The following is a 26,154-nucleotide window of genomic DNA, read 5'->3' on the forward strand; positions in this document are numbered from 1 at the left end:
ACGGAAAATCATCAATAAAAGGGGAGGATTTTAATAAAACTATAAAGGAAACGTCTGAGTAGGAGGCCCATATTCGGGAATATAAGGGATTTACTTATATAATGACATTATAGGAACAGCTCACTGGACAAGTAGGACCCCAACACCACTATTAAAGGGGTATCCTGGGAATTTATTTCATATCAAGACACCTGGATACGTGTTAAATTGATCCTATGGATATAGTTAGGAAGAGATCTCAAAGATCGGATAGATGGAGCCCCATGGAAGTGCTTAAATTAGCTGAGCACTTCCCTACTGCAAATATCTTACGGAGAAAGATGAAAAAAATCCTTTTAATAGTAGTTGTAATGTAATTTAGTGTTTCGAACAAAAAAAAAAATTACAAAAATTTTTTTGCTCGTGGATTTTGAAAAAAAATGAGTCTACTTCCCCCTCTGGCAGCTAACAATGTAATCCTATTTCTTCTAATCTTATTTCCTCTGGCAGAGAAGTCTTCTCGGTTGTATTGCTGCTCCTATCCTGACAAGCAGGGCAAAAAACTATTTCTATTGGCTGTACTACAGGGAGCAGAGGTGCATAAACCTAGGTGTGGGCAGTGATTGAGCACGTGTGTTCCTCTATACACTTTGAACACCAGGTGGCGCCCTGTTTGTAAGTACATATCATAGCTCTATAGAGGATCATTTACTAGCACCATGATAAGAGCTACTGAGGAAATGAGGGGGTAGGTAGGTGCTCAGGACCACCCTGTATAAAGCACAATGTAGAGCTATACTGACACGCTTGAACTGTTAGCTGTATCTATTGCATGAAGGCCCATTTTTGGGAATGGCTGAACTGACCCTAGTGGGTCACAGTGAGAAACGGGTCACAGTGAGACAAAACGCAAAAACAGGAACATGTTTAATTCCAAACCAGAAGAAACGAGGAACAACTTGCAGTGCTTTATGCTATGGGATACGTAGTCATATGTTCTGTCTTCACAAAGGAAAAGTGGGAGGAGCCTTCGTCTTGTCCGTCACAGCAGAGTGAATGTCTCTGGAGCTACGCAGGGGGCAGCACATGAATCGGAACCAAGGAAGAGGTTGGTCTCGGCAGCGAGGTGTGGGGTTAGGAGCGTGGTGTGGGTTTAGGAGCCAGGTCCTGAGAACATGGTAGTGTCTGACACACAAGCTGCTGAATGCATAACATTCAAAGGAAGAGGATTCCGGAACTGTTCTGCGCCACGCGTCTGCTCTGCCCCTGTGCGGCCGCTACCTGGTAACCATCCAGATATAGAATCAGCCTCACATCTACTCCTCTAACCCCACCAGAGAGCGAGGCCATCGTGTCCAATAAACATGCAGCTCCTGTCAAGCAGCGGAGGCGGCCAATGGGAAGGTAAGCAGGTGGTTCACGTCTCGTCGCCTGGTTGTGTGCAGATGGCAGGGTCAGCGGGGCAGGAGACCGCGGCGCTCACATGTTGGTGCTGAGGCGGGACTGACTGTTCGCTGGGGTCAGCTCTCCTTGGCTTCCTTCTCTGGGAGGCGACTGAATGGAGAGAGAGAAACTTGGTAAATGTGTGGACTATGACCCACAAACCCACGCATCAGATGTGAGCGCTTAGAGGAACAGTGAGCGCAGCTCTAATATGCCGGGAGATGACAGAGACTGGTACAGGATCACTTCATCCCAGCCATTTAACCCCTTAGAAGCAACGGTTAATAGTTACTGCAGCATCTAAGAAGTTACGTGGTCACATGACATGGTCACATAGGTCAAGGCTCCCCCTTACCTTGACATGGATCTGGTTGCGCAGGACCGCGGCTCGTAGGATCATCGCTTTAGCCCTTCTCTGAAACTCTCGTCCCATCTGTAACGACTTCTCAAACGTGGTGCTGCGCTGGTCCACGTCTCGTGCGTACAATATCTGGAAGGAAGCGGGTGTAACGTCATACAGGAGACTGCCGGAGACCTGTGGGATCTGCCCGGTACCTCTACAGCCCCTACCTTACTATGAGAATCAATGCGGGCGTTTATTAACCCTTCCAGGATGAGTTGAGTCAGTTCGTCCTCCAGGGCGGACACTGTGGTGTTGAACGCCGTCGCCATTTTGTACATGTCTGCCGATACATAGGGGCTGAAATACTGAGAGAGATTAAGGAATAGGAATAGTAAACGGCTTTGTGTATCAACTCCGAGCACTGGATGTCTGTATTCCCTACTAAAAGTATCAATAATCTAGATCCTCAAGCCCAACACCCCCACAGACAAGCCAGTCTCAGGAGCAGGCAGTGCCATTCTCTGTGTTGTGGTCAGACCAAGGTACTGCAGACCAGCTGCCATTCAAACGAATAGACTCAGTTCAGTCAGTACACAGAGAATGGCGCTGTCCGCTTCCCGTCCCATTACCTGTATTAGCAGTTACTGAATGTTGGACCCTGCTTTGTCTGATAACCCAGCACTTCGGAGGCTGCAGGCTACAAAACATATCAGTATAGGCTATGAAAATACTGTGACCGTAGAGATATGGGGTGAAGAGCTGGAGAGAGCAGGAGAGCGGAGACATCTGTCACATCCCGAGAACTCGGACTGCGACGTGGCAGACCCCTCACCCCCCACCCACATACATTCATCGCAGATATTACATATTACAGGCACAGCTCATATTGATTTTCAATCAACCCGAATCTCTAAGATGCTTTCCCCTTATTTGGGGGTCATGTCATCAGTGGAGCGTCCCTTCTAACAACAGAGGTAATAGTTATGGCTGTTGTCCAGAATATACATAGGCTCATATCTATTATTACTTATGCAGCCCCTGCAAACTCCCTCGAGGACGTGCACCCATCCTGGTTGTGCTATAAAGACCTAATACAAACCCACATTTCCCAGAGCGACACGGAACTTGACGGAAACATAAGAGCAGAATATATTTGTGGCCCTCAGAGACCTAAGTGCTCGCCGCTCCTGATATCTCGTGCCCTGGCTTATAATTCAATCATTTTATCACATTTCAATAAACAACTAAACAGGTAACATGTATAACAAATAATGTTCTAGAAGTAGCAAATATAAACTAATACAACAAGTACATAACAATCACCCCTTGTCTCCAGTCACCAGTATTCTACGTCTGCTCTGGGGGGACAGGGGGGTCTCCAGTATTCTACGTCTGCTCTGGGGGGACAGGGGGGTCTCCAGTATTCTACGTCTGCTCTGGGGGGACAGGGGGGTCTCCAGTATTCTACGTCTGCTCTGGGGGGACAGGGGGGTCTCCAGTATTCTACGTCTGCTCTGGGGGGACAGGGGGGTCTCCAGTATTCTACGTCTGCTCTGGGGGGACAGGGGGGTCTCCAGTATTCTACGTCTGCTCTGGGGGGACAGGGGGGTCTCCAGTATTCTACGTCTGCTCTGGGGGGACAGGGGGGTCTCCAGTATTCTACGTCTGCTCTGGGGGGACAGGGGGGTCTCCAGTATTCTACGTCTGCTCTGGGGGGACAGGGGGGTCTCCAGTATTCTACGTCTGCTCTGGGGGGACAGGGGGGTCTCCAGTATTCTACGTCTGCTCTGGGGGGAAAGGGGGGTCTCCAGTATTCTACGTCTGCTCTGGGGGGACAGGGGGGTCTCCAGTATTATACTTCTGCGCTGGGGAAAGGGGTCTCCAGTATTCTAGGTCTGCTCTGGGGGGAGAGGGGAGGTCTCCAGTATTCTAGGTCTGCTCTGGGGTCTCCAGTATTATACACTGTAACACTGCTGCTTCCCTTTGTTATTATGATGGTGAAAGCTGCTGATCTTGGCTCAGGCGCTGCACTTCCCATGCCTCCTCCCTACAAAGCAGCCATCTATAGATTGCACTGTACACTAATGAAAACAGAAATATTACATAATTTCCTCCCCGTTGTAATTAAAGAGAAGCAGAAAATATCACACTAAAAAAGTTAAAAAAAAAACCCTCTCTCTGATGATCAAGCGCCTAAATATAGCAGAGAGAACCATCGTAAAATGAATCAGAAGAGCAAAGACACAGAATAAAGTCAAAGGGAAGAGAGATACAAAGTAACAGCAGGCGCTGAATGAGACATAAGACGGGAGCGGGCACAGCGGGCGGCAGTAACGTCATCCATACCTGGATAAGGGCACGGTTCCGGATCTGAGTGTATAGCGTCCGGACGTGAGGAGCCAGGTACATGTCCAGCAGGAGGTTGTCCTGACGAGAAAACCAGGAAAGTATCAGCTCATTAATTCAGTTAAAGGGGAAACGACTTCTATGGTGAAAGCGACAGACACCAAACAGAAATCGCAGGTCATCATAACAGAGGAGCCACATAATTGTGGGGGGTAGGAATTACCTAGCAAGCACCCACTAACACCCACTTTGAAGATGTCCATAAAGAGTTAGTGTCTCCCTTTAATACCCAGTAGTCTCAGGCCCTGCACTAGGCATCAGCTTTAACCGGGGTTTTCCTTTAAACCAATAGGTAGGTAGGTGGTGGAGCTGTTCGAGGGGGCATTTGGTGATGCACAGAATAGATTATTAATAAAAAAAAAAACTCCAATAAAATTTTTAGCAGTTTCCATGGTAACAGACTACAAAGCAAAACCTTCTTTTACATAAATAAACATACAGAACATCAATAACATTCCTGTGGTGTTTGACATGTGTGAGTCAGACTTATGCAGCTCCCTCCCCCCCTTCCTGTCATGTGCAATGAGAAGGCAGGGGAGGGAGGGGGATGGTGTGGAGGAAAAGAAGAAGAATATATGAGGAGACACAGGCACACACAATCTGCAGCTTCCCCTCCCCAGGGACTCGCCACACACTGCTAGCAAGGAACCAGGTAATGTGAAATAAACTTATATAAAGTACCAGAATGATTCAGAATACTGACAAAGGCATTTTTAAAATCAGCATAGCACAGGCTATAGGAACCTGTCACCAGCTAAAAATCACATTCCTGGTGACAGGTTTGCTTTAATTCTACAGAATGTGTAAATGCAGCATTGAAGAAAATAAGCTTTATTTAACAAATAATTTGACAAATGGGGACCTCGCTCTAGGAATCACTTGGGGGCTGGGGCAGGGGTTAACAGAAAAATGTGTACTCTCCCTGCTCAGGGTCCCAAGCTGAACCCCCGCTTCACTCTTTTGCACCTGCTTCCTCTTTAAGACACAAGAGATGTCCTGTGGGCTGAGGTGGCCACGTACTGACCGAAATAGGAGCTATGACCCTCCGGCACCCCCAGTGGTGAAGACCAGGTATACCAGGGCTACATGGGGAACTGGGGACAGGAGAAGGTAGGTACACTTGGTTTTTATTGCCACCACTGCCCTGGATTCCTGTACAAAATTTCCAGAAAACCCCTTTATGGTCATGCGAAACAGAAGAATCAAACTTTCTACCATCCCGAACCTGCAATGAACCTGCAATGAACCTGCTCTTACCGTCTTCAGCTTCTAGTTCTTTAAGAACTCAAAAAAAAGGAAAGAATTTAAAGTGATGAATAAAATAAACCAAAAGAACCTTGTGTCCGCACTCACTTTCATCTCATCCAGCATCTTTAGACAGGACGCATACTTGGACTCGTAGAATTTGAAGATGATATCGCGGACTTGAGGCTCCAGCTCCAGGAACAGCTTAAAAGAACTGAAGATAAAGCATAATGGGATTTTCGGTGACACAATGGCGTTATATCTGCCCGTCCTCCGTACACCGCCCACCACTCACCTGCTAGAGATGACGTTCCGCTGGAGCTCCTGTCGATCAAAGGTGGCCAGGGCACAGAGCCCCCCGTACACCGCAACGTTACTGGAGGAGAGGAGCTGCGGGGAAAAGGAATGATCAGAAGAGGAGGTCAAGGTGTGACAAGGGCTTAGGGAATGGGTTGGGGGCTTACCTCAGGAAAATCACAGTGATCAAACGACGCTAGGAGAAAGCATTTAGCTGCTTGCTTGTATTTTCGGGCAGCGAGCTCTGCCAACCCTAAAAGAACAGACAATGTCCTTGAGATTATCTGCCAATCTGCTCCACTTATACCAGGATTCACATCAAGAACCATACAAGCCAATGGTATACCAAACAGTATGTGTACCCTGGGGAGTCCAACTATCCATATATTGTTCCTCTCCATGCCTGAAAAGTTCCACGGTCTGTTTGTAAAGTGTGAAAATGTCCTTCCTGCTCAGTAGCACCTCCAGCTCATTCCCCCTCTCTGAGGAATGAGGGAAACACTGTTCACTATGTGACTTGCTGAAGAGAATTCCAGAGGAAGGGGGGAAAGAGGTTTTAAGAGAGGCATTGGCTGTATGTGACTGACTGAAGAGAAACCAGCTCATCAGTCACAGCCAGATCAGACTCACATGGGGTCATTGGCACAGATGGTTAGTCAACTACACAAATGACCCCTTGTGAGTCCGATCGCCTTACTTCCTTGAAGCAGAGTTCAGCAATTTCAAGCCCTTCCTGCTATGCCATGCCTCCAGCTCATTACCCACTCCATCAAGAGAGAACACTGGCTGTTTGACTCACTAAAGAGAACTCCTGAGAGAGTGGTGGGATGAGAACTAGTGTCATTCTCTCTATCCTGAGGGAGGGGGAAATAATGAGCGTATTTCTCTTCAGTCACATACAGCCAGTGTCTCTTTGAAACCCACAGCCAGCGTCTTTATTATTCCTAAGGGAGACGGGAATGATGTAGCAGGTCCAGAGTTGTTGGCTGAAGAGAAAGCAGGCTACTTGTCAATCAAGAAGCTGGAGGTTCGGCTTCTCTAGAACATCATGATTACACATAGATGTCAAGTCTACTTTACAACTGTGGGACTGTACAGGCATGGGGAGTAACAATTTAGGGATAGTTGTGCTGCTGTATAAAAGCAGTTGATAAAGATATGTTTAGTTAGTATGGTTTAGTTGAACTGGCAGGTTCTCTTTACGTGTTAAAGTGTAGCTTTCATTTCATTAAACTTATAAAGTTTGATCCGTTGGGGTCTAGATAATAAGAAATTAAGACAAGAGGAGAGAAACGTTCTCCGGCTGTGAAGGGCTTTGCTGGCAGCTCCTCAGAGCCCTGGATGCCCTGTGTGCGGATCCATAGCAGGTATATGAGCCTGTGTATAGCACAACCGGTCATAGCTGAGGGGGCACAGAGCTCCCCCCAGTGCTTCTGCCAGCACAACGCAGTGGAGAGGCAGCGCTAGAGCGACAGCGGACGGAAGAGTTTTCTTTTTTCATCCCATTTTTTTGCATTTGGTCAAAAATTAGAAAGCCTTTTAACTCTTTGCTCCATGCAGAAATAACTAGTTGCATGATAAGACCAGATAAAAATCTCTAGCTCCTGTTAAGGAGAGGCTATTCAGTCCCTTTTATAGAACCCCTGTAGTATCAATGTCCTCCGCTAGGCCGGTGATATCTGTGAGGGAGTCTCTGTACTCTTTGAAGTTTATTTTAGCATTCACCCCATGACAGAGCCCCCAGCCGAGAGCCTGGATTCTAGTATGAGGACAGTCAGCGGGGACGTATAATCTAATACTTCCAAAGATTTTCTCTTCATTAGTAAACAGCAGGGGGGAAAAAAGCGCATCCAGCTTCTGAATCAGAGAATCCCCCATTAAGACCAGAGAGGGTCGTCTTTTAACCTTGTAAAACTGCTATTGCTACAATGGTGTCGCCTGCTGGTTCTCATGATAATAATAATTCCTTTATTTATATAGCGCGCACACAGATTATGCAGCGCTAAACAGAGTTTGCCAAATCGATCCCTGTCCCCAATGGGGCTCAAAATCTAATCAACATACCAGTATGTTTTGGAGTGTGGGGGGAAACCGGAGGACCTGGAGGAAACCCAAGCAAACACGGAGAGAACATACAAACTCTTTGCAGATGATTTGTTCTAATGTTTGGGATCTCTCATAGAAAAAAAGGGAGGCGAAAGGAGCACCGGCCATCAGGGTTCAGGATTTGATGCACAATTTGATGCAGATACTGAAATCTAATAAATGCATGTGAATAATAGTCAACACCGGCAAAATAAGGGGCAGGTTAAAAACTGAGATGGGAGATTTAACATAAAAATCCATCATGATAAATCAAGGGCACCTACGCATAGATGCAGGCACTGGGACTGTGTTAATCATCTTATATTTGTTATCCATGGCCTCCTTTTAAAATTATGCTAATGAGCCAGAAGGGTTCTGGGAGCGTTACCAGATACCCTCTGTGCTGTAGCTTCACAGGATGTAACCCCCTCCCCCCCCCCCCCCGCCACTTCCCCTTGATCTCCCTACTATAATCTCACACTGAGCTCCTGCACAGCCTTTGAAGCTATAGCACGGAGGGACTCCAGTAACACCCTTCCTGCTGATTAGCATAATTTAACAAGTTGATTTTACAAGGAAGCTGATTTTTATAAACCACAGTCACTGTGCCTAGATCTAGGAGTAAGTTTCCCTGGTTTATTGTGATGGATTCTTCAAATCTCTACTTGTAAGACGGGACACAAAGACTGGAGATCACAGCGACTGAGCCGTCCCTTATTCTAATTCCTTCATTACGTCCTCATCTCCAACATAACAAACGCCGGGCCGGCAGATGCGCTTCAGCTGCTAAATCCATATTTTAAAAGGAGGATTCCATTTAAAGCCTTGAGGAAAGTCAGATGTGAGCGATAAGATGTACCGCAGAGATAGGATTTATAGCATCTAATGAGACAGCCGAGAAGATGAGAAGGAGGAGGACGCGGTGTTCACCAGCACAGCGCAGAGCTCTCCATCATTATGGTGGTGGGCGGTGATACCAGGGTCACTATTCTTCTGAGGCATCAGATACACACGAGTAGCTTTAGATAAGTCAGGGTTATAGTAGGTGACCTCTAGAGCTACACCACTGCCTAGATTAGGACAGACATTAAAGGCAGTCACCCACCACCCTCACAGTGAAGGATAAAACAGCTAAATAACCATCCTTATTTGTCTAGAAACTTTAAAAGTGAGTTTACAAAAATATGCAAAGGAGGTTGTGCTTAGATGTAGACTTCTTAGGATAGCCTAATATTGGGGATCGTCTGCTTAAATACCAGCCCCCTCAGGTGGGGGATGAAATGTCCTTTCTAGAATTCCCTCTTATGTGAAATCTCACCCATTTACCTATAAAAAGAAATTCTCCTCCATGTGACAATGAGCAGAGAAGAGTCATATTTAACACCAGATGAGTCAAGTTTAGCAGCTGCAGGGGGAGTATCACTTCACTGTGGAGGGACGCTGGCGTCCAAGGCATTAACATAGGGCCTGCACTGCTTTTTGTATAACTTCTCACACCCACCCATTGTTAAAAGGATTAGCTGTGACCCTTAAACGCACTAGAAGACGCTTACTAAAGTACGCTACCACATTTTCAGCAGTGTTAAAGCCAGCAGTTTATCAGAACCCTCCGTTAAAGGTAGCAGACACTGCAGCACCAAGCTCACAGCGGTCCGGCATATTCATGAGGGGGCTCTATAGGCTGGTGGTGACTGCTGCATGAAGCCCGGCAGTGGGAGGGATGGTCCGAGGCGCTGTTCCATCAGCGGTGCACATGAATACGCTAATCCAGTGCTCTGCGGCTATGGCGCTGCAGTGTCTGCTCCTAGTGCATTTTTTAAGGTCCGCTTTAGCTTTGTTAATGACACACAGAGTCGTGTAATGGCATAAGAAGCTATTCATTACCCCCAGGACTTACCTCAGCCCCTATAGGAAGCAGCCACGGGGGTCTATAGCACAGATGTAAACAGGTGCCATGTCCTCGGGCTGTTTGGCATACAATGTACAGGTGGATACAGGACATCCATAGCTTCTACACGATGGCTGTGGGATCACCTATTACACCTGCACTTAACTCAGTGCTAGTGTAATACTAAAAACCACTGCCATCTTGGACTGGCCACACAGGCCGCCTCTAACACTCACCCTCTCATGCCGTTACACAATGCAGCATGGCTTTCCGAAGATTTATCAAGAAAATTCCCACCCCTTTTATCAACATGGGCCACTCAGGCTGTGAAACAATTCCCTTTTTTTTTTTGGTTACAATTGTTCACTGTGCGGTTTCACTTTTATTCCTATCAACTTATAAAGACACAAACAACTAGATGCGTCTGTCGATGAAACATGGCTCATTGAAGTCCTGGTCCAGTACAATGTGTAGGGGAGCAGTCAGCGTCCATCCCAGCAATCACTATATACATTATATGTACATTTCCAGGATGAATAACAGAGCAACAAAAGAATGCAAAGTTATTATTCCAAAGGGGGAAACTACAACACTTGACCTCTGATAGGATTGTACCATACTGAGGGCTTTGTGGTGACTATCCATGGCGGACTGTCGTACTGACCTGCAGCGCACTTTAGCTTGGTCAACACGGACTGAGTCTGACTGTCTCTCTCTCCTCGTTGCTGTAATACAAAACGTAATGCGAGTCAAACAGACAGGGGAAATGAGGAATCCAGAATTCTATAATTTCATTACAGAATATAATGTATTTCAGCCAAACAAAGGAATATCTAATAAATAAAAGGAGTTTAGAAAACATTAACAGATCCAGATCCTATTTATAAAAGTCCAGAAAAACCACAGTATAATATAATATAAACTGTATGTATTAGAATATACAATGTATATCCTGCATTGTAATACACCCAATCAGCTTTGAGAAAAAAAACATATCATCGGAACCGTGACAATATGATTCCAAAAATTTTTTGTTGCGAGCAAAATTCAAAGGTTTACAATTTGCAGCAGATTCTAAGAGTAAGAAGTACCAATCGATGATAATACATGAAAGACATCCTCTTAAAGGGGTGGGTTAAAATATGTATATCAGCTTATCGGTTGGGGGGCTGGGTAAGGGGAGGACCTATTTTATGGATACGTTATTTTTAAAGCCTGGAAACCCCCTTCATCCAATGATAATCCCATGTGTAACTCCGTTCAAAAATTTAAACCTCCTGTACATTTTTTTGTTTTCATTTGCCATCTTCTGGCGCCAGCTTTTTCATACTTTGGTGTACAGAGCTGGTGTCATTTTTTGCAAAAAAGTGCAATTTTCTGCGCTATTTTCGGTTACGCGGTTAAACGCTGTGAAAAATTTTTTATATTTTGATAGATTGGGCATTTTTGGACTCAGGGATACCTAATGTGTTTATGATTTTTACTGTGTAAAAATATCTGTTCTAAGGAAAGGGGGGCGATTTGAAGTTTTAGCTTTTTATTATAAATCTTTTTAAACTTTTTTTAATTTTCATTTTTACTATTTTTCAGAGCCCCTAGGGTACTTTAACCCTAGGTTGTCTGATCGATCCTATCATATACTGCCATACTACAGTATGGCAGTATAAGGGGACTTTCCTCCTCATTCATTACAATGTGCTGATAGCACATTGGAATGAAGGGGTTTAAACGAGACGTCTTCGCGTCTTTGGAAGACAAGAGGCTGTCATGGCAACGGATCGCCGCTCCCCGATGACGTCACGGGAAGCGACAATCCTCGGAAAAATGGCGACGCCCATGTGTGCTGGCACCGACCACGGGTGTTACCAGTAAGCCTTTGCTGCAATATGCAGCAAAGACCCACCAGCTATGGAGAGGGCTTAGCTCGTGAGCCCTCTACATGCACCCGCAACCGGCATGTGACATACTAATACGTCACATGTCGGTAAGGGGTTAAATGAGTTGTGCCCACTTCTACGGGGCTACTTAAAGTCATTCTCAACTTCACTGATCATCAACAGTGCTAGGGACTCACCTCGGCAATTTCAGGAGTTGACTCGGCTTTACTGACATAGCTGAGGACATGAGACCAGTTCTGGAGATACACACTGACCTAGGGAGGAATAAGAAAAAGAGACAGCCAATAATAAAAGGCTAAAGTCCTTGGAAAGAAAATCTCTTCTGTGAGCTGGTCTGGGGCCGGCAGATCCTCACCTTGATGACATTCAGGCACATGTTGATGACGTGCTTAGCACTGGTGCAGTAGTCTCTAGCTCGGGAGTAGCATTTCAGTGCATTGCTCAGGTCTCCACAATCCAGATAATGATCCCCCAAATCATCATGACCCCTCCTGTAAAAATAGACATTTTTTTTTTTTTTTACAAAATTAGTTGATGATCTTATACCTAACCACCTGCCTGCAGGTTGTGACAAGACATGGCCGTACCTGATGCTTTCTTTGATAGAATTCCCTTTGTAATTCTTCAGGTCAGTGTCCAATTTTTCCAGTTTCAGAAGTGCTTTTTTACGAGTAGCCTCCACCCAAGCCGTGTCCAGTGGAGGGGGGTCCAGTGAGCCCTCGGGCAAAGCATCGGGGGCGTTCTGCAATTCCCTATATAAATACAACATGGGAGAGATTGAGAGTGGAGTGAGAAGATCTTCAGTCCAAAAAGTTGCACAATCTGCATTTCCATTTAGTTTTACATGAGTTGCACGCAGACAGCACAATGTAAATCCATTATATAAACTGTAATAGTAGTGGGGAATGTTGTATAATAAGGACATAAAAAAATTCAGATAAGCTTCAAGACAAAGGACACACAGAGATGAAGAACAAGTAGACAGGGTATCACAGGAAGATGATGGTGAAATAAAGGGGAGCTTAAAGAAGACCCAAGGTAAGATAGGAAGTCAATATTTTATTTATTGGGTACATAACTTAGGAACCTTAGCTAAAGGACATCTACCACCAGGATTGTAAATCCAGCACACTGACATACTGGTGTGTGCCCCCTTGGGTAGGATCTGCTCTTCTTTTAGCTTCTTATGCCCTTTTTTTTTTTTAAGAAAAAAAGGCTTTAAAAATTATGCAAATGAGCCTGATGGGCTCCAGGCTCCATTTACATAGATGGAGCCTGGAACCCCCCCCCCCCCCCCCCGGCTCGTTTACATAATTTTAAAATCCTTATGTAAAAACCAAGGCATAAGAAGCCTAAAGAAGAGCGGATCCTGTTATTGGGGGCACACTTGATTTACAATGCTTCATCCTGGTGGTAGATTTCCTTAAAGAGGACCTGTCACCATAAAAAATGCACTAGTAAGCAGCTCCTAGCGCTACCTCAGATGTAACAGTGTTAAACTTATAGTTTTATCGAAACCCTCCAATAAAGCTAAAAAACACTGCAGTGCTGTACTCTAGGAATGCCGGACCAAGCTCAAAGCGGTCTAGAGTAGTCATTCAAACCATAGGCCGGTGGTGACTGCCAGGCTTCATGCAGTCCCCATCTCGTCAGACAGCCCCCTCATAAATACGCCGGACCGCTGCATGCTCGGTCCAGCATTCTGAGGCTATGGCGCTGCAGTGTTTGCTAGCTTTATCGGAAGAAGCAGCTACAGACCATAGAGCCAGAAGAACATCTTCATTCTCTGGGCAGTGGCTGGAGCTTAGCTGGCTCAGCTCCCAATGAATAGGAGCTATGCTTCCACAGTGCAGAGCTTTGGTTCCGGTGCTGAAGCCCATTGGTGAACATCCAAAATGCAGGACCCCACCGATTTCTTTTATCTTCCAAACCGTTTTTATTATTTTCCACCAGTACAGTAGTAATACACACATGCACTTTGTGATGGATAGGTCATCAATACTAAAAAAACCCCCAACTACATGAATAGCTAACATTGTTATTCTCTTACTCACCTAGACGCTTCTGTCAATTTGCGATGAATCTCCTCGTAGACATCAACGTTAAAAGTTCTCTGTACAAACGACAGCGCCATTTTTAGAGCTTCAACCCGTAGCTGAGGGCATCGATCAGCGATAAACTGCAGCCTCTCGATGCGCATGAGGCCGCTGTAGCTAGAAGCGTACTGCTCCAGATCCTGGAGAGACAGAAGATACATCTATTGGTTAGCATCCCATTGCATCTCATATCCGAAAAATGTAATGTGTATCCAAGGCCCTTATTGTGATTTAATATTTTTCTATCATAAAAAATATTTTCCCATCCCTTTTACTTCCAGATGTCCCCTTTGGTGCTGTTGGGTTCTGAGAAGAATCTCCCCTACAGAAGGCGTCTTCTCAGCTACACTTCCCTGTACTGCAGATGTTTAGCTCCTATCCTGACAAGCAGGGCAAAAATCTATTCCTATTGGCTGCTTTGCAGTGAACAAATGGTCACTATACAGAGACCTGGCAGTAGATGAGTGACTGAGGATATGCCCTGCAGTGCTCAGTTTATTGGGTGGACACGGATTATGTTATAACTTGTGGGAATTCTTCACTGGATTACGTTTTAATAACTTGCACCTTTTTTTATCACCTGTACAACGTATATGATATTATCAGAACACTTTAGCGGTCGACAATCTATGAGCAGGAGTAAGTCAGTCTCCTCTTACCAGAGTAGGGTTTTCCACCACATAATTGATGTCCGGGACATTCTGTTGGTCATCTTGGGGGTCCGCATCAATCTGCATGGGCTCTACAGCCCCCTGGTGGTACAATAGAGGATTGTCAAGCAATGTTAGAGGCTGGTCCATGCTTCTACGTTCACCATACAATACACATACAGCAGCGTTATATCAATTCACACTGCACTGGGTCTCCTTCAGGTGGTCCTAAAGCCTGTCCCTCCCTGATACCTCAAACATCATCTTGCAGCTGGAATGACTAGTGATCGGGATCCATTCACCAGAGGCCCCGCACATGCAGGATTCTGTCCCTGACAAAGATGAACAGCTGCATCCTGAGCTATTCCGCAGTCTGTCCTGACTGTCTGAGCTCTTCCACCCTGACAATGAGCTCACCTGCAGGAAGCAAACACAGCGGAAACTTGTATTACAGAAAGCCACAAACCCTCGTCAGCCCCTGGGTCACATATACACTGAACCTAGGAGGAGGAAATGTCCGGCATCATAAATAATCTGACAAATCATCCATTGTCTTTATGTACAAGTTAGAATTTTAGGTGTGACCATGCGGTCCAGTCCCAAGGTGAAGGCAGTGTAGTAGAGTGAGACATTCTGATACATTTTCTAAAGATATGTAAAGCCCTGATACTATATGTCGGGGGTTTCATGGTCCCAAATTCTAAGGACTAGAAAATTGGTATCAGGCGGGAAAAGCTTGACAACCTACCGCCGCCAGCTCTTTATTTACAGGGCAGCACTATACTAATAGCGTCAGTGTTCCTGTTCTGTAGATGGGACGCAGAGAACAGAGTCCACTGATTAGTGGGAATCCAAAGTGTCACAACTGACACTGACGACCTTTGTTATGGGCAGGTCACCAATATCAGATCAGTGGGGTTTTACACCAATAATAAAGTACATTTGGGCACCACAGAAAACCAGCTCCATTCTCTATATAGTGGAAAAGCTGTGTTACTGCAACTCATCCATTCATTTGAATGATAGCGACTGATAACATACACAGAATGAGCTTACAGCTGTGGATACCAGACTGTGTATTGTTCTATGGTGTCCAGGATGGGGCTCCTTATATCTGACATATATTTCGATGATTACAGTTTGGTGCGGCTGATCTGCGGGGAAGCAGGGACTCCATCTCCATAATCACAGGGCCCAGCATAAAAGGTTCAACGATAAACTAGCTCTGTCCACACCTTCTTGCTCCTCCTGTAGTCTCAGACAGCAGAGTATATGCGGCACGTCCTGAGCTTCCCCAGGCTGCAGGAGGATGGCTCAATTCCTGGCTGGGGCGACAGCCCGAGTGCCCACAGAGGGGACTCCGAATGCCACTTCTGGCACCCGTGCCATAGGTTTGCCACCGCTGCTATAGGCTAAGAGTAGAAGATGCTTATGTGTGAGGTAATATGGATAGATATACAGACATAGAGGGATATTTATTAAAAAAAATGTCAGAGGTAAAATTATTCTTGTTGCCCGAACTGTGAAAAATGAAAGCTGAACCCTGATTGGTTTCCGTGGGCAACTAAAACAGTTCTGCTCTCAGACACTTCTGACAATTCTCCCGATAGACAACGTAACAGTCAGAGAGACAAATAAAATAGTATTTGTTAACCCATTCTATTTTGTTATAGCTAAGAGCAGTTATTTCCTATCCCGGGCAATGCTGGGAGAGACAGATAGTCTTCTTATATTAATTATCCATCGTCTCCTTTCTTTTTAAAATCAACTTTAAAAATTAAATGTAAAATTATGTTAATGTGCCTCCCTTCCTCTACCTGATGTAGAGAGTGGAGGTGTGCTCCTGCACAGTCTAACAGCCTGTGAAATGACAGCATCAAGGGGCTCTGGTAACACCCCCAAGAGCACTTCTGGCTCATTATCATAATTTCAAAAGTGCATTTTTAGAAGGAAGGAGGCCATGGAAAAGAAATATAAGAAGATTTTCACAGTCCCAGTGCCTGGATCTATGAGTAATGTCCCTGGTTTATGATGGTAGATTTCCATTAAAAATGAAAACATTAAAGGCGTTTTTCCAGTATGAAGTTATTTCTAGGTCCTCTCTCATCCGTTCCAATGTGCCGTTTTCTGTACTCAAACAGCAGCTGGGATGGTAATGTCACCATATTCCTATTTTGCCGCTTCCCCACTTTATCCTGAAAACCCCTTTAACATTAGTAACTGTGATCTTGGTTAGAAGACGATGTAGGTAGAACGCTCAGGTGTAGGCTCCGTGCACAGCATCATGTTCTGTCCTACAGCGCCATACAACAGATCAGTTTTCCTTTTTTGCGGAACAAGTGTCATCCGTATGTAATCAGCTCGTGAGCTGTTAGTCTGGAAAAACGGATGACACATGGTTTGTTGGTTTGCAAAAGCCCCAAAAACCGGAAAGTTGGCAAATTACGTCACTAACTTGTCCCAACCTCCTGTAGGGTCACATGATTGTATTACTTTGCATGCAATTGTATTACTGTGCATGGGTCCATTCAGATGAATGTGTCAGTGTGACAGCCCCTGGATGCTACATGTGTCACGTAACGCATAGCAGTGATATTTAAAGGGGCTGTCCATGTATAGCTACAGCTACAAGATCTGATGTGTGAGGCACTCAGATAGTCCAATGAGCAATGTATGTGACTAAACATAGCACAACAACCCCTATAAATCAGAGAAGCATGGGGTCCTTAGTAGGAGCACAGACCCCTTAATTCTGTAAGAAGTCCTCTATTCACTGACAACAAGCAGAGATGCAGAAACTAGGGATGCAGGAAGGAACTACCGATTAGTCAGCGCTGTGTCTGTGGGGAAAAAAAACGCACTACAACGACTAATGTGAACACAGCCCCGAAGTGCATTGTCCGTCCTGCACCGCACAGCATGACCCGGCCCGGGCTCTGACCTGCAGGTTGAACACTTGCACCGGGAGAGGCATCTTCCCCCTCGTTTTCCGTTGCTCCGGGCCCGGACCCTGAAGTTACTTCCGGGTGACAAACGGTACACTTCCGCCCGAGTCCTGTCAAGAGGCGAGCGTCGTGACGTCATGACGCCTGGTCGGCGCGGAGTGGAGCGGGGAGGTCACGTGACGGTTGTCAGCTCGGGCGATGACGTCATTGTCGTGACCGGCCGCCAGCTCAGCCGTGTGTCCCGGGTACAGTGTGAGGCCGGTGCACGGGCAGAGGTACGGCAACTAACATCTCTACCATGCGGTTACGGTGCGGTTCACATTTTAACCGAAATGAAAGTTTCTGTTCACTATAATGGGCTCCCATCTGTATGACGCATATGGTTTCTTCAGCCGTGTTCACATACCATGGGTTATTTTGTTGCGTTTTCATTTTTTTTTATTTGCTCCTTTTATTCTAGGTTTCTGCATAACATGATTGTTTGTGTGCTTCTGTTTGCCTTCTAGGTAGATTAGACCTATGAATTACTTTTAATATTGCAGTTTTTAGCTCCCCACTAGATTTCTGATGGCTCCTACAATGTTATCCATTTGCTGATCGCACCCTCTACATAAAACCTTATGTCCCTGCTCTGTACTATTAATGTGCTTCACCTTAAAGGGAACCTGGCAGCAGGTCCTGAACCCACTAAACTACCTGCCCGCTTTATGTAAAATCTCACACATTGAAGTATTAAAAAAAAAAAAAATCTCCAAAGTCAGGCAAATATGACTCTTCTCACCTCATGTTCGCATGAGATGAGTCAAGATAAGAGGCTGCAGGGGGATTATCATTTCAGAAGCCCCTATCTTCTGTTCTATAGCACCTAGAAACATGCTGCTGGTGTCATATTAAAGGTATGAAGAAACTTACGGTTTTATAAGCTACAGAACTGGACGTACAGGCAATTTAAAAAAAAAAAAAGTAAGGGCAGGATCATTTTCTGCAAATTGCGTTTCCATCTATGTCTTTAGCTGCCTGTATCTCCGGTTCTGTAGCTCCCAATGCCATAAACCTGATGTGATCCTTATCTTTAATATGCCACAAAAAAGCATGTTTCCATCTGAAGTGGCACTTCCCCCCTCCCCCTCCCTGCAACAACTAAACTTGATTAAACTCATGTGACAATCAGGTGAGGACAGTCATATTTGCTATGCTCTGACTACAAAGACTGTTAGACTATGAGCACTTTTCCCTGCGACTGTGAGAGGGAGTAGGGAAGATGGTGAGACAGTGTAACAAACAGCATGGAGGGGCTCTGGTAAATGCCTCCAGGGGACCTTCAGGCTCATTAGCATACATTTAAAAGCTGATTTTTGAAGGAAGCAGGCCATGGATAACAAATATAAGAAGAAACCACAGTCCCGGTGCCTGGATCTATGAGTAATGTCCCTGGTTTATCAGGATGGATTTTGATGGTAGATTTCCGTTTAAAGGACATCTACCACCAGGATGAAGGATTGTAAACCCAGCACATTGACATACTGGTGTGTGTCTTTTCTGACAGGATCCGCTCTTCTTGTAGTTTCTTATGCCCTTCCTTTAAAACAATTATACAATACAATTATGCAAATGAGCTTAAGGGGCTCCAGGCTCCATTAAAACCTATAGAACCCAGAGCCCCTCAGCCTCATTTGCATAATTGTAAAGCCTTTTTTTCCCCCCAAAAGTAGAGCATAAGAAGCTTAAAGAAGAGCAGATCCTGCCAGAGGGGGCGCACAACAGTATGTCAGTGTGCTTGGTTTACAATCCTTCATCCTGGTGGTAGATGTCCTTCAAGTGGCAATTAGGTTGAAAGCAGAATCTAGGATGTATGAGAATTTTGGAACATGATGTAATAAAGTGTCTCCTTCTCTCCAGCGTCTGCAATGCGGCAGTTGTGGCACCTGGGCCCATCCCCAGAGGGCTGAAGAATGAAGATCTCCTGTGTGGGGCTGACGAAGATCTGCTTCGTGCTCTCTGTATCCCTTTGTGTGGTCTTCTTCCTATTTATTCCATGGATGAAGCATGGCTCCCTGTACCCTCCCCCGCTCCTCGAATGTAACGGCACCTGTAGAAGCGGACACCTCGAGTCTCTGCTGGAAGGTACAAGGCTTCCTCCACAGCGCCATAACAGAAGTGTGGCAGGATGGAAGAACTACAGCGCACAAGGTGCCGGCCAATCAGAGGAGCCGCTGCAGATTGAAGATGTATTTATTGCAGTGAAGACCACAAAGAAATATCACAGTAGTCGCTTAGATCTTCTCCTGCAGACCTGGATCTCCCATGCTAAGGAGCAGGTGAGGTGTCCTGCGGTGTCCGGCCAAATCTCTTCACGTTCTCTACCGTTTTGTAGAATTTAGCGACAGTATAAAATATGGCGGGGATAACCTCATAGAAATGTCTTCTTCTCTCCTAATAGACCTTCATATTCACCGATTGGGAAGACCAAGAGCTGCGACAGAAAGTGGGCAAGTATCTGTCAGTGAGTGGGGTCCCTCTCACAATCAAAACCCATATCCAAACTATCCACGGCACAAAGGACAGGATAAGGGGCATGGGGCACAATCTAAATAGGAATATTTAAAGGGACAATCTGCTTATTTCAGGATATCTCTTATTCTTAGTAATGTTCTGATTTGTGGGTCTGCTAGAGATAGGTGAGCGCTGTACTCACAGGCAGCAGCGGCTGCTCAGTTCTGGATATTGGTAAGACCCCATTAATCAGCATGCTGTCCTCTCCCTTATGACCTTGTGGCTATAGGGTTACCTTTATAAGAGTAAATGCACATCAGCAGGATCCGCTTTGAAAATATTCTATAATGTGTACATGGTAGCTTTAACTGCTACTTAAAGGGGTTTTCCCACAAAGCAAGTTAGATCTCTATCCTGTAGGATAGAGCCTAACTTGCTGATTGGGGATGCACCCGAGATGGCTGGAGCAGCCGGTGGCGCATGTGTGGACTGACCTGGAGCTGACGGAGATTGCTGAGTGCGGCGCTCGGTAATCTCCGTGAGCTCCATAGAGATGAATGGGGCAACCCACGCATCCCACTGCTCCCAGCCATAATCTGGGGGAAGGGATGCGACAGGGAGTACATTGGAACCCTGTTCTTGTGATCTCAGTAAGTTAGGCCCTAACACCTTTAAGTCTGCAGCAGATTTCCTGTGTGTGTGTGTGTGCGCGCCCTCAGCCCCATCATAGCTATAACACAATCTCCTCTTGTGTCTTTTGTAGGAAATCAGATGGTGAACACCAACTGTTCTGCAGTCCACACTCGCCAGGCTCTGTGCTGTAAGATGGCCGTGGAGTACGACAAGTTTGTGCAGTCAACTAAAAAGTAAGAAGCCCTCTGTAGTATGGGCACAGCTTCCTGTATTTGTGACATTGGACCACGTTTACTAAAGCCTCTGCGCCAGTTTTCTGTCTGACTTTGCAGGTTATTTCAGTGCAAACTGCCTGCACATGATTTCATAGTGTCTGTGACTGCTGCTCTATATCAGGCACCACACAAAATTCTGCACTGAAAGAAGTTCTGGTTCTCATTTGGACTGTGCGCCACATTTATCAAGCAAAGCCCGACGGAAATGTGTTGCATGACCTACGTTAAAGGTGCACCAAAAAAATGTTGGTGCACTCTGCCGCAGCAGTGTATGAAGAACAGGTGACACAATTCCTGAATCTGGCGCCCCCTGCACTCATCACAGGCAAACTGCACCTAGTACAGTACTGCACAGACCGTGTGTGTGACCAGTGCTGTGGTAGATGTACTTGTAAATGATATAGGTGGGGTTTTTCTTGCTGCTAATAATAAATTCACCTTAATTGTACATGATCCCTCATCCCTTACACCAACCAGATAATTTAGAATGGTTAGGGCTCCCAGTGTCCCCGCCGATTTCACTACTTTTATCTGGTCCTGCCAATATATAGTAGCATTATGGAGACAGGTGCTTGGCCTCCTTATAGATATCATTGTGACCCAAATACCGTTCACACCCAAGGTTTGCCTCTTAGGGCCACTAGATGAGGATGAATGGCCACTTTAGTTTTGAGGTTTTAGTCATGGCCATGAAGGCCATTGCCATTCGATTTGTGCACAGTGGAGGAATATGGTGACTACTGTTGTACCTTAGGAATGTATACTGTATAAAAATAGAGGACGCCTACATAAATTACCTTATATACTCAAGTATAAGCCTAGTTTTTCAGCACAAAAAATGTGCTGAAAAAACCCAAACTCGGCTTATACTCGAGTCAAAAAAATAAATATATTTAAACTCACCTTTCCGGCGACCCCTGTATATCTTCTGCGCGATCTGTCCGGCAGCGGCGGCAGGCTATATACACTGGGGCAGGGTCTGGCAGGCTATATACACTGGGGCAGGGTCTGGCAGACTATACACACTGGGGCAGGGTCTGGCAGGCTATACACACTGGGGCAGGGTCTGGCAGGCTATACACACTGGGGCAGGGTCTGGCAGGCTATACACACTGGGGCAGGGTCTGGCAGGCTATACACACTGGGGCAGGGGCTGGCAGGCTATACACACTGGGGCAGGGGCTGGCAGGCTATACACACTGGGGCAGGGGCTGGCAGGCTATACACACTGGGGCAGGGGCTGGCAGGCTATACACACTGGGGCAGGGGCTGGCAGGCTATACACACTGGGGCAGGGGCTGGCAGGCTATACACACTGGGGCAGGGGCTGGCAGGCTATACACACTGGGGCAGGGGCTGGCAGGCTATACACACTGGGGCAGGGGCTGGCAGGCTATACACACTGGGGCAGGGGCTGGCAGGCTATATACTGGGGAGGCTGTGACCAATGCATTTCCCACCCTCGGCTTATACTCGAGTCAATAGGTTTTCTAAGTATTTTGTGCTAAAATTAGGGGCCTCGGCTTATACTCGGGTCTATACGGTATATGAGGTTTGGGATGGTTGTTGTCAAAGCCCCCTCACTGTGTATTCCAGTGTTCTCTCCAGACCCAGGATGTGATCCCTTTGCTACCTCTTTAATACTTTTAATTTTTTTTTATGCTATTTGCTACTGAACCCACAACTAGTATCTGTATCATATTTCTGATTTGCATTCTCACCTACACTGAAAGCCTCTGCATGACCTACATGACCCCTTGCGACATCTTTGTGACCCTTGCCCTATCTTGCACAACACTACCTGTATCAGTGCATGATGCTTTGGGATATTTAGTTCTTTACGACTGATGACTTGAATTTTTTTTTAGTTATTAGTTATTTTTCAGTAAAAAAATTCATATTGGAGGTCATCCAAGGATCTCACAAACCAACATAACTGAAGGTGCTAAAGTGTAAATGAGCTATCGATAGTATTTGGTAGAAGCGGCTCCAATACTGGACCACTTACCAGAAGAAGACCTCTCCACAATGAAGTGGTCATCCAGGTGGATGGTCTGCCCTTACAGTGCATTGGAGCGGTGCCTGCCCTGACCCTGCTCAATGGCATTGCCCTATTGGTTACCAGCTCCATTAGTAGTATCAACCCCACCAATCACCTGTCTATCACCTTTAAAGGAAAAGAGCCTTTAAAATAGATATGGAGAAGCAGCTGAAAGTACAGGATATGGAGTAGTACAAATAATGGGGAACTGTACAGGGGATTTCCGATTTAAATTAAGACAAGGTGGCGCTGTCAGTGTCTGCACAAAACAAGGTGTTTTTTTTTTTTGTTTTTGGTTTTTTTTTTTTACTATGAGAACTGTCAATCTGTGTAATGGCCTGCCCTCAGGCGCTGGTCACAGCAGGGACAGCAGAGAGCTTCAAGAAGGGTCTAGATGACTTTTTACATTTAAATAACATTGATGGTTATGCTATAATGTAGAATTTTGTCACTTAAATCTCATCCTCATCCAATCCGTTCCCTTCCCTTCCTTGCTTGAACTTGATGGACATGTGTCTTTCTCCAACCGTATTAACTATGTAACTATTGCCTTGCTGCGCCCCCTAGAGCTAGGAAGGACTACAGCAGCCCTCCATTCTGCCTAATATAGGGGTCGGCCCTTCAAAAAACAAGCTTCGTTGAATTAAATTGACTTAAGAGGTTACTTTAACCTCCAGTTCTTGATCCTATTATGTATTCTCTGTCTCCATTCTTGTTCTAGATGGTTCTGTCACATGGACGATGACAATTATCTGAACCTGAGCGCCCTGCTAAACCTTCTCTCTGCGTTCCCACACAATGCCGACATCTATGTAGGAAGACCGAGTCTGGATCATCCCGTAGAGACCCTGGACAGAGTGAAGGGAGATGGATCGGTGAGATGCTTTATTCTTGGCTCCTGGCTGTACAGTCAATCTATCAGACGGTGACTTGTTACCTTGTGTCGCTTCTCAGGCGTCTCTGAAGTTTTGGTTTGCAACCGGAGGTGCGGGCTTCTGCATCAGCCGAGGACTTGCCCTGAAGATGAGTCCCTGGGCGAGGTGAGTGCACTCAGATGCTTGCTGTGGCTGCTGTTACTCACAAGTGTATGGTACATGAGGCTCTCTCTCGCCTCCAGCATGGGGAACTTCATCAGCACCGCAGAGAAGGTCCGGCTCCCTGATGACTGCACTATCGGGTACATTATTGAGGGCTTGCTGGAAGTGAGAATGCAGCACAGCAACCTATTCCATTCACACCTAGAAAACCTGCACAGGCTTCCACAGAGCACTCTGCTTCAGCAGGTAAGTCCATTGCATAGATGTGCAGTACAGTAGGTAGATATATAAGATTGACTACACTAGAACAATATAATACTATGCAAATTCAAGACCTGCCTTGTGTCCCAATGACCCCCTGATTTCAATGAGGTGATGTATCCATTGAAATACTCAAATTTAAAGGGGTTGTCTGTAGGTTGAAAGTCCTGGCTGCTTTCCTCGAAGTACAGCGCCACACCTGACAATAGTTTGTGCTGGTATTGCCATCGGTACCCATCGGCAGAAGAGGAGCTGTTTTTTTAGCTATGTTTTTTTTTTAATTTCTGGACAACCCTTTTAATGGAAGTTTTGAACTTGACATCCAAATCTCGAACCAAAAGTGGATCCAAATCTGCATGTATGTTCCCGTTTGCTGCAAACTTTGACTCAATAACTTAGAATAACTTATGGAATAACTGAGATGTTTACCGGCCTATCGCATGCTGATTTTGGTGTGGATTTCGTCGCAGATTTCGGTATGCTACGCTCCGGACATTTTAAAAGCGTTTTTCTTGCTCATCTTTAAAGTCCATTGATGACTTCTGTATAGATAATGCACAGTTATCTATGAGCTGGGATAAGGGTAAAGCCATGTTGCTCAGCTCCCGCCTACTTGAATGGGGGGGGGGGGGGGGGAGCTGCAGTAACACAGTTTGGCCACTACATGCACTGTGCTTTCAGATCCTTCTTCTGTGTTGCCTTTGGTGGCAGGGACAGATGATCGGTCCTGGGTGAGCTGCTATATTCCTTTTCTCCAAGGCCTCATTGTAGTGTAAATGTACATAATGATTTTTTCCCCCTCTGCAGGTGACGCTAAGTTATGGTGGTCCTGAAAACAGAAGGAACGTGGTGCGTATACCCGGGGTCTTCAGCCTGGAGCAAGATCCCTCTCGGTAAGGCAGGTCCTGGTCGGTACAGCAGGTTTGCGCACCGCATAATTGTACACAACTAATACTGGACCTTTGCTGCAGGTTCAGGTCTCTCCACTGCTTGTTGTATCCTGAGGTCAGCTGGTGTCCTAGCAAGAAGTGATCCCCAACATGGACGACCAAATGTCTCCCACTACGAAATACTTCAGCGGCTTCTGGATTTCTCTTTCGTGTTGTCCCATGTCGCGTCTTCACACGGCTTCCCCTCTGTAGTGTTCACTTGATGTGCCTTCGAGTGTTCTCTGTTGTTCCCAGCTATCAGCCATTTCCTCATGATCACTGCTTTATCTATAAGTCTTGTGTCCTCTGAACGGATCAGCTGGTCACATGGGGGCGCTGTAACACAGCGCTCTTCTCTATAGGACAGCTAAAGATGGCGGAGCACAGAGCTGGGTCATCTTTACAGTCCCATAAAAATTAATGGATTAAAAAAAGGAACAAAGCGTATTTTGTTTTTATCTGTGGATTATGCTGTCCCATATAGAGATCGATCTTTCCCTCCACCAAAAAAAAAAAAAATCTGAGCTTCTGTATGATGGATGCCTGTACTGCCGGTATGATATAGACCATGGTTATACACGGGCGCTGTATCTATACATATGGAGGCTCTTCTAACCAGCTATGAAGGCTCCATGACCATCACCACTATCAGGTGAGGATGGATGAGCGGAAAGCTACAGGGTCAATGTAACCCGCCATGCTTTACATTGACCCTAACCCACTGCCCGTTCACATTACAGAAAACAGCTGCGACTGTAACATCCGTATTGTGGACAATGCCCCCCCCCCCCTGCTTTCTCTCTATGCTTTGGTTTGCTATATATTCTATTGTAATTTATTGAATGTGGTCACTCTACAGCGTTTATTGTAAATAAAATGTATATATTTTTTCACTTGTCGGAAGCTTTTATTTTTCTTAAGTCAAATATGACCCAAGAGATGAAGATCCTCAACTTTGTGGCTGTAGTAGCTCCGTGTATTGTTACCTAATCTACCATCATGATAAACCAGGGACATTACTCATAGATTCAGGCACCAGGACTGTGGTAATCCTATTGTATTTATTATCCATGACCTCCTTCCTTCTAAAATCAACTTTTAAATTTATGCTAATGAGTCGGAAGGAGTGTTACCAGGGCCCCTCCATGCTGCAGAGTCGCATGCTGTTACTGTCTCTCCATCCTACCTCTGCCTGATGTTATTTCAAGGC

The 26,154-nt window shown here is 45.7% G+C and overlaps 2 protein-coding genes across 3 annotated transcripts; one reads left to right on the top strand and one right to left on the bottom strand.

Annotated features, from left to right (window-relative positions):
- Positions 1 to 889: 889 nt before the first annotated feature.
- On the bottom strand, positions 890 to 17,430 carry GPS1 (G protein pathway suppressor 1). 2 transcript variants are annotated; one of them, XM_072112290.1, is made up of 15 exons: positions 17,272 to 17,401; positions 14,583 to 14,747; positions 14,340 to 14,432; positions 13,639 to 13,820; positions 12,172 to 12,336; positions 11,940 to 12,075; positions 11,761 to 11,838; positions 10,351 to 10,411; positions 5,881 to 5,966; positions 5,712 to 5,806; positions 5,525 to 5,630; positions 4,112 to 4,192; positions 1,993 to 2,130; positions 1,778 to 1,912; positions 890 to 1,533 (listed from the first exon to the last, which is right to left on the bottom strand). In XM_072112290.1, the coding sequence occupies exons 1-15, from the start codon at positions 17,302 to 17,304 to the stop codon at positions 1,459 to 1,461; spliced, it is 1,629 nt and encodes a 542-aa protein (XP_071968391.1). In that variant the 5' UTR covers positions 17,305 to 17,401; the 3' UTR covers positions 890 to 1,458. The 2 variants fall into 2 exon arrangements, with proteins under 2 accessions (XP_071968391.1, XP_071968392.1); XM_072112291.1 differs by lacking the exon at positions 14,583 to 14,747 and having other exon boundaries at positions 17,272 to 17,430.
- Positions 17,393 to 25,837, top strand: RFNG (RFNG O-fucosylpeptide 3-beta-N-acetylglucosaminyltransferase). The gene is made up of 9 exons (XM_072112292.1): positions 17,393 to 17,550; positions 19,175 to 19,593; positions 19,716 to 19,764; positions 20,532 to 20,634; positions 23,439 to 23,592; positions 23,672 to 23,757; positions 23,835 to 24,000; positions 24,823 to 24,908; positions 24,987 to 25,837. The coding sequence occupies exons 2-9, from the start codon at positions 19,228 to 19,230 to the stop codon at positions 25,045 to 25,047; spliced, it is 1,071 nt and encodes a 356-aa protein (XP_071968393.1). The 5' UTR covers positions 17,393 to 17,550; positions 19,175 to 19,227; the 3' UTR covers positions 25,048 to 25,837.
- The last annotated feature ends 317 nt before the right edge of the window (positions 25,838 to 26,154 follow it).

Source organism: Engystomops pustulosus, chromosome 6 (genome assembly GCF_040894005.1).
Source record: "Engystomops pustulosus chromosome 6, aEngPut4.maternal, whole genome shotgun sequence".
In the NCBI taxonomy this organism is placed as follows: domain Eukaryota; kingdom Metazoa; phylum Chordata; class Amphibia; order Anura; family Leptodactylidae; genus Engystomops; species Engystomops pustulosus.

What these genes read in the sequence shown, in the direction of transcription:
- GPS1 (XM_072112290.1), bottom strand. Translation starts at nt 17,304, where the DNA reads ATGCCTCTCCCGGTGCAAGTGTTCAACCTGCAG. An exon ending in TCTATCAAAGAAAGCATCAG is followed by an intron (nt 12,076 to 12,171) that starts GTACGGCCATGT and finishes CTATTTTTACAG; the next exon opens with GAGGGGTCATGATGATTTGG. An exon ending in GCATTGATTCTCATAGTAAG is followed by an intron (nt 1,913 to 1,992) that starts GTAGGGGCTGTA and finishes GCTTCCTTCCAG; the next exon opens with ATATTGTACGCACGAGACGT.
- RFNG (XM_072112292.1), top strand. Translation starts at nt 19,228, where the DNA reads ATGAAGATCTCCTGTGTGGGGCTGACGAAGATCTGCTTCGTGCTCTCT. An exon ending in AAGATGAGTCCCTGGGCGAG is followed by an intron (nt 23,758 to 23,834) that starts GTGAGTGCACTC and finishes TCTCGCCTCCAG; the next exon opens with CATGGGGAACTTCATCAGCA. An exon ending in CTGGAGCAAGATCCCTCTCG is followed by an intron (nt 24,909 to 24,986) that starts GTAAGGCAGGTC and finishes CCTTTGCTGCAG; the next exon opens with GTTCAGGTCTCTCCACTGCT.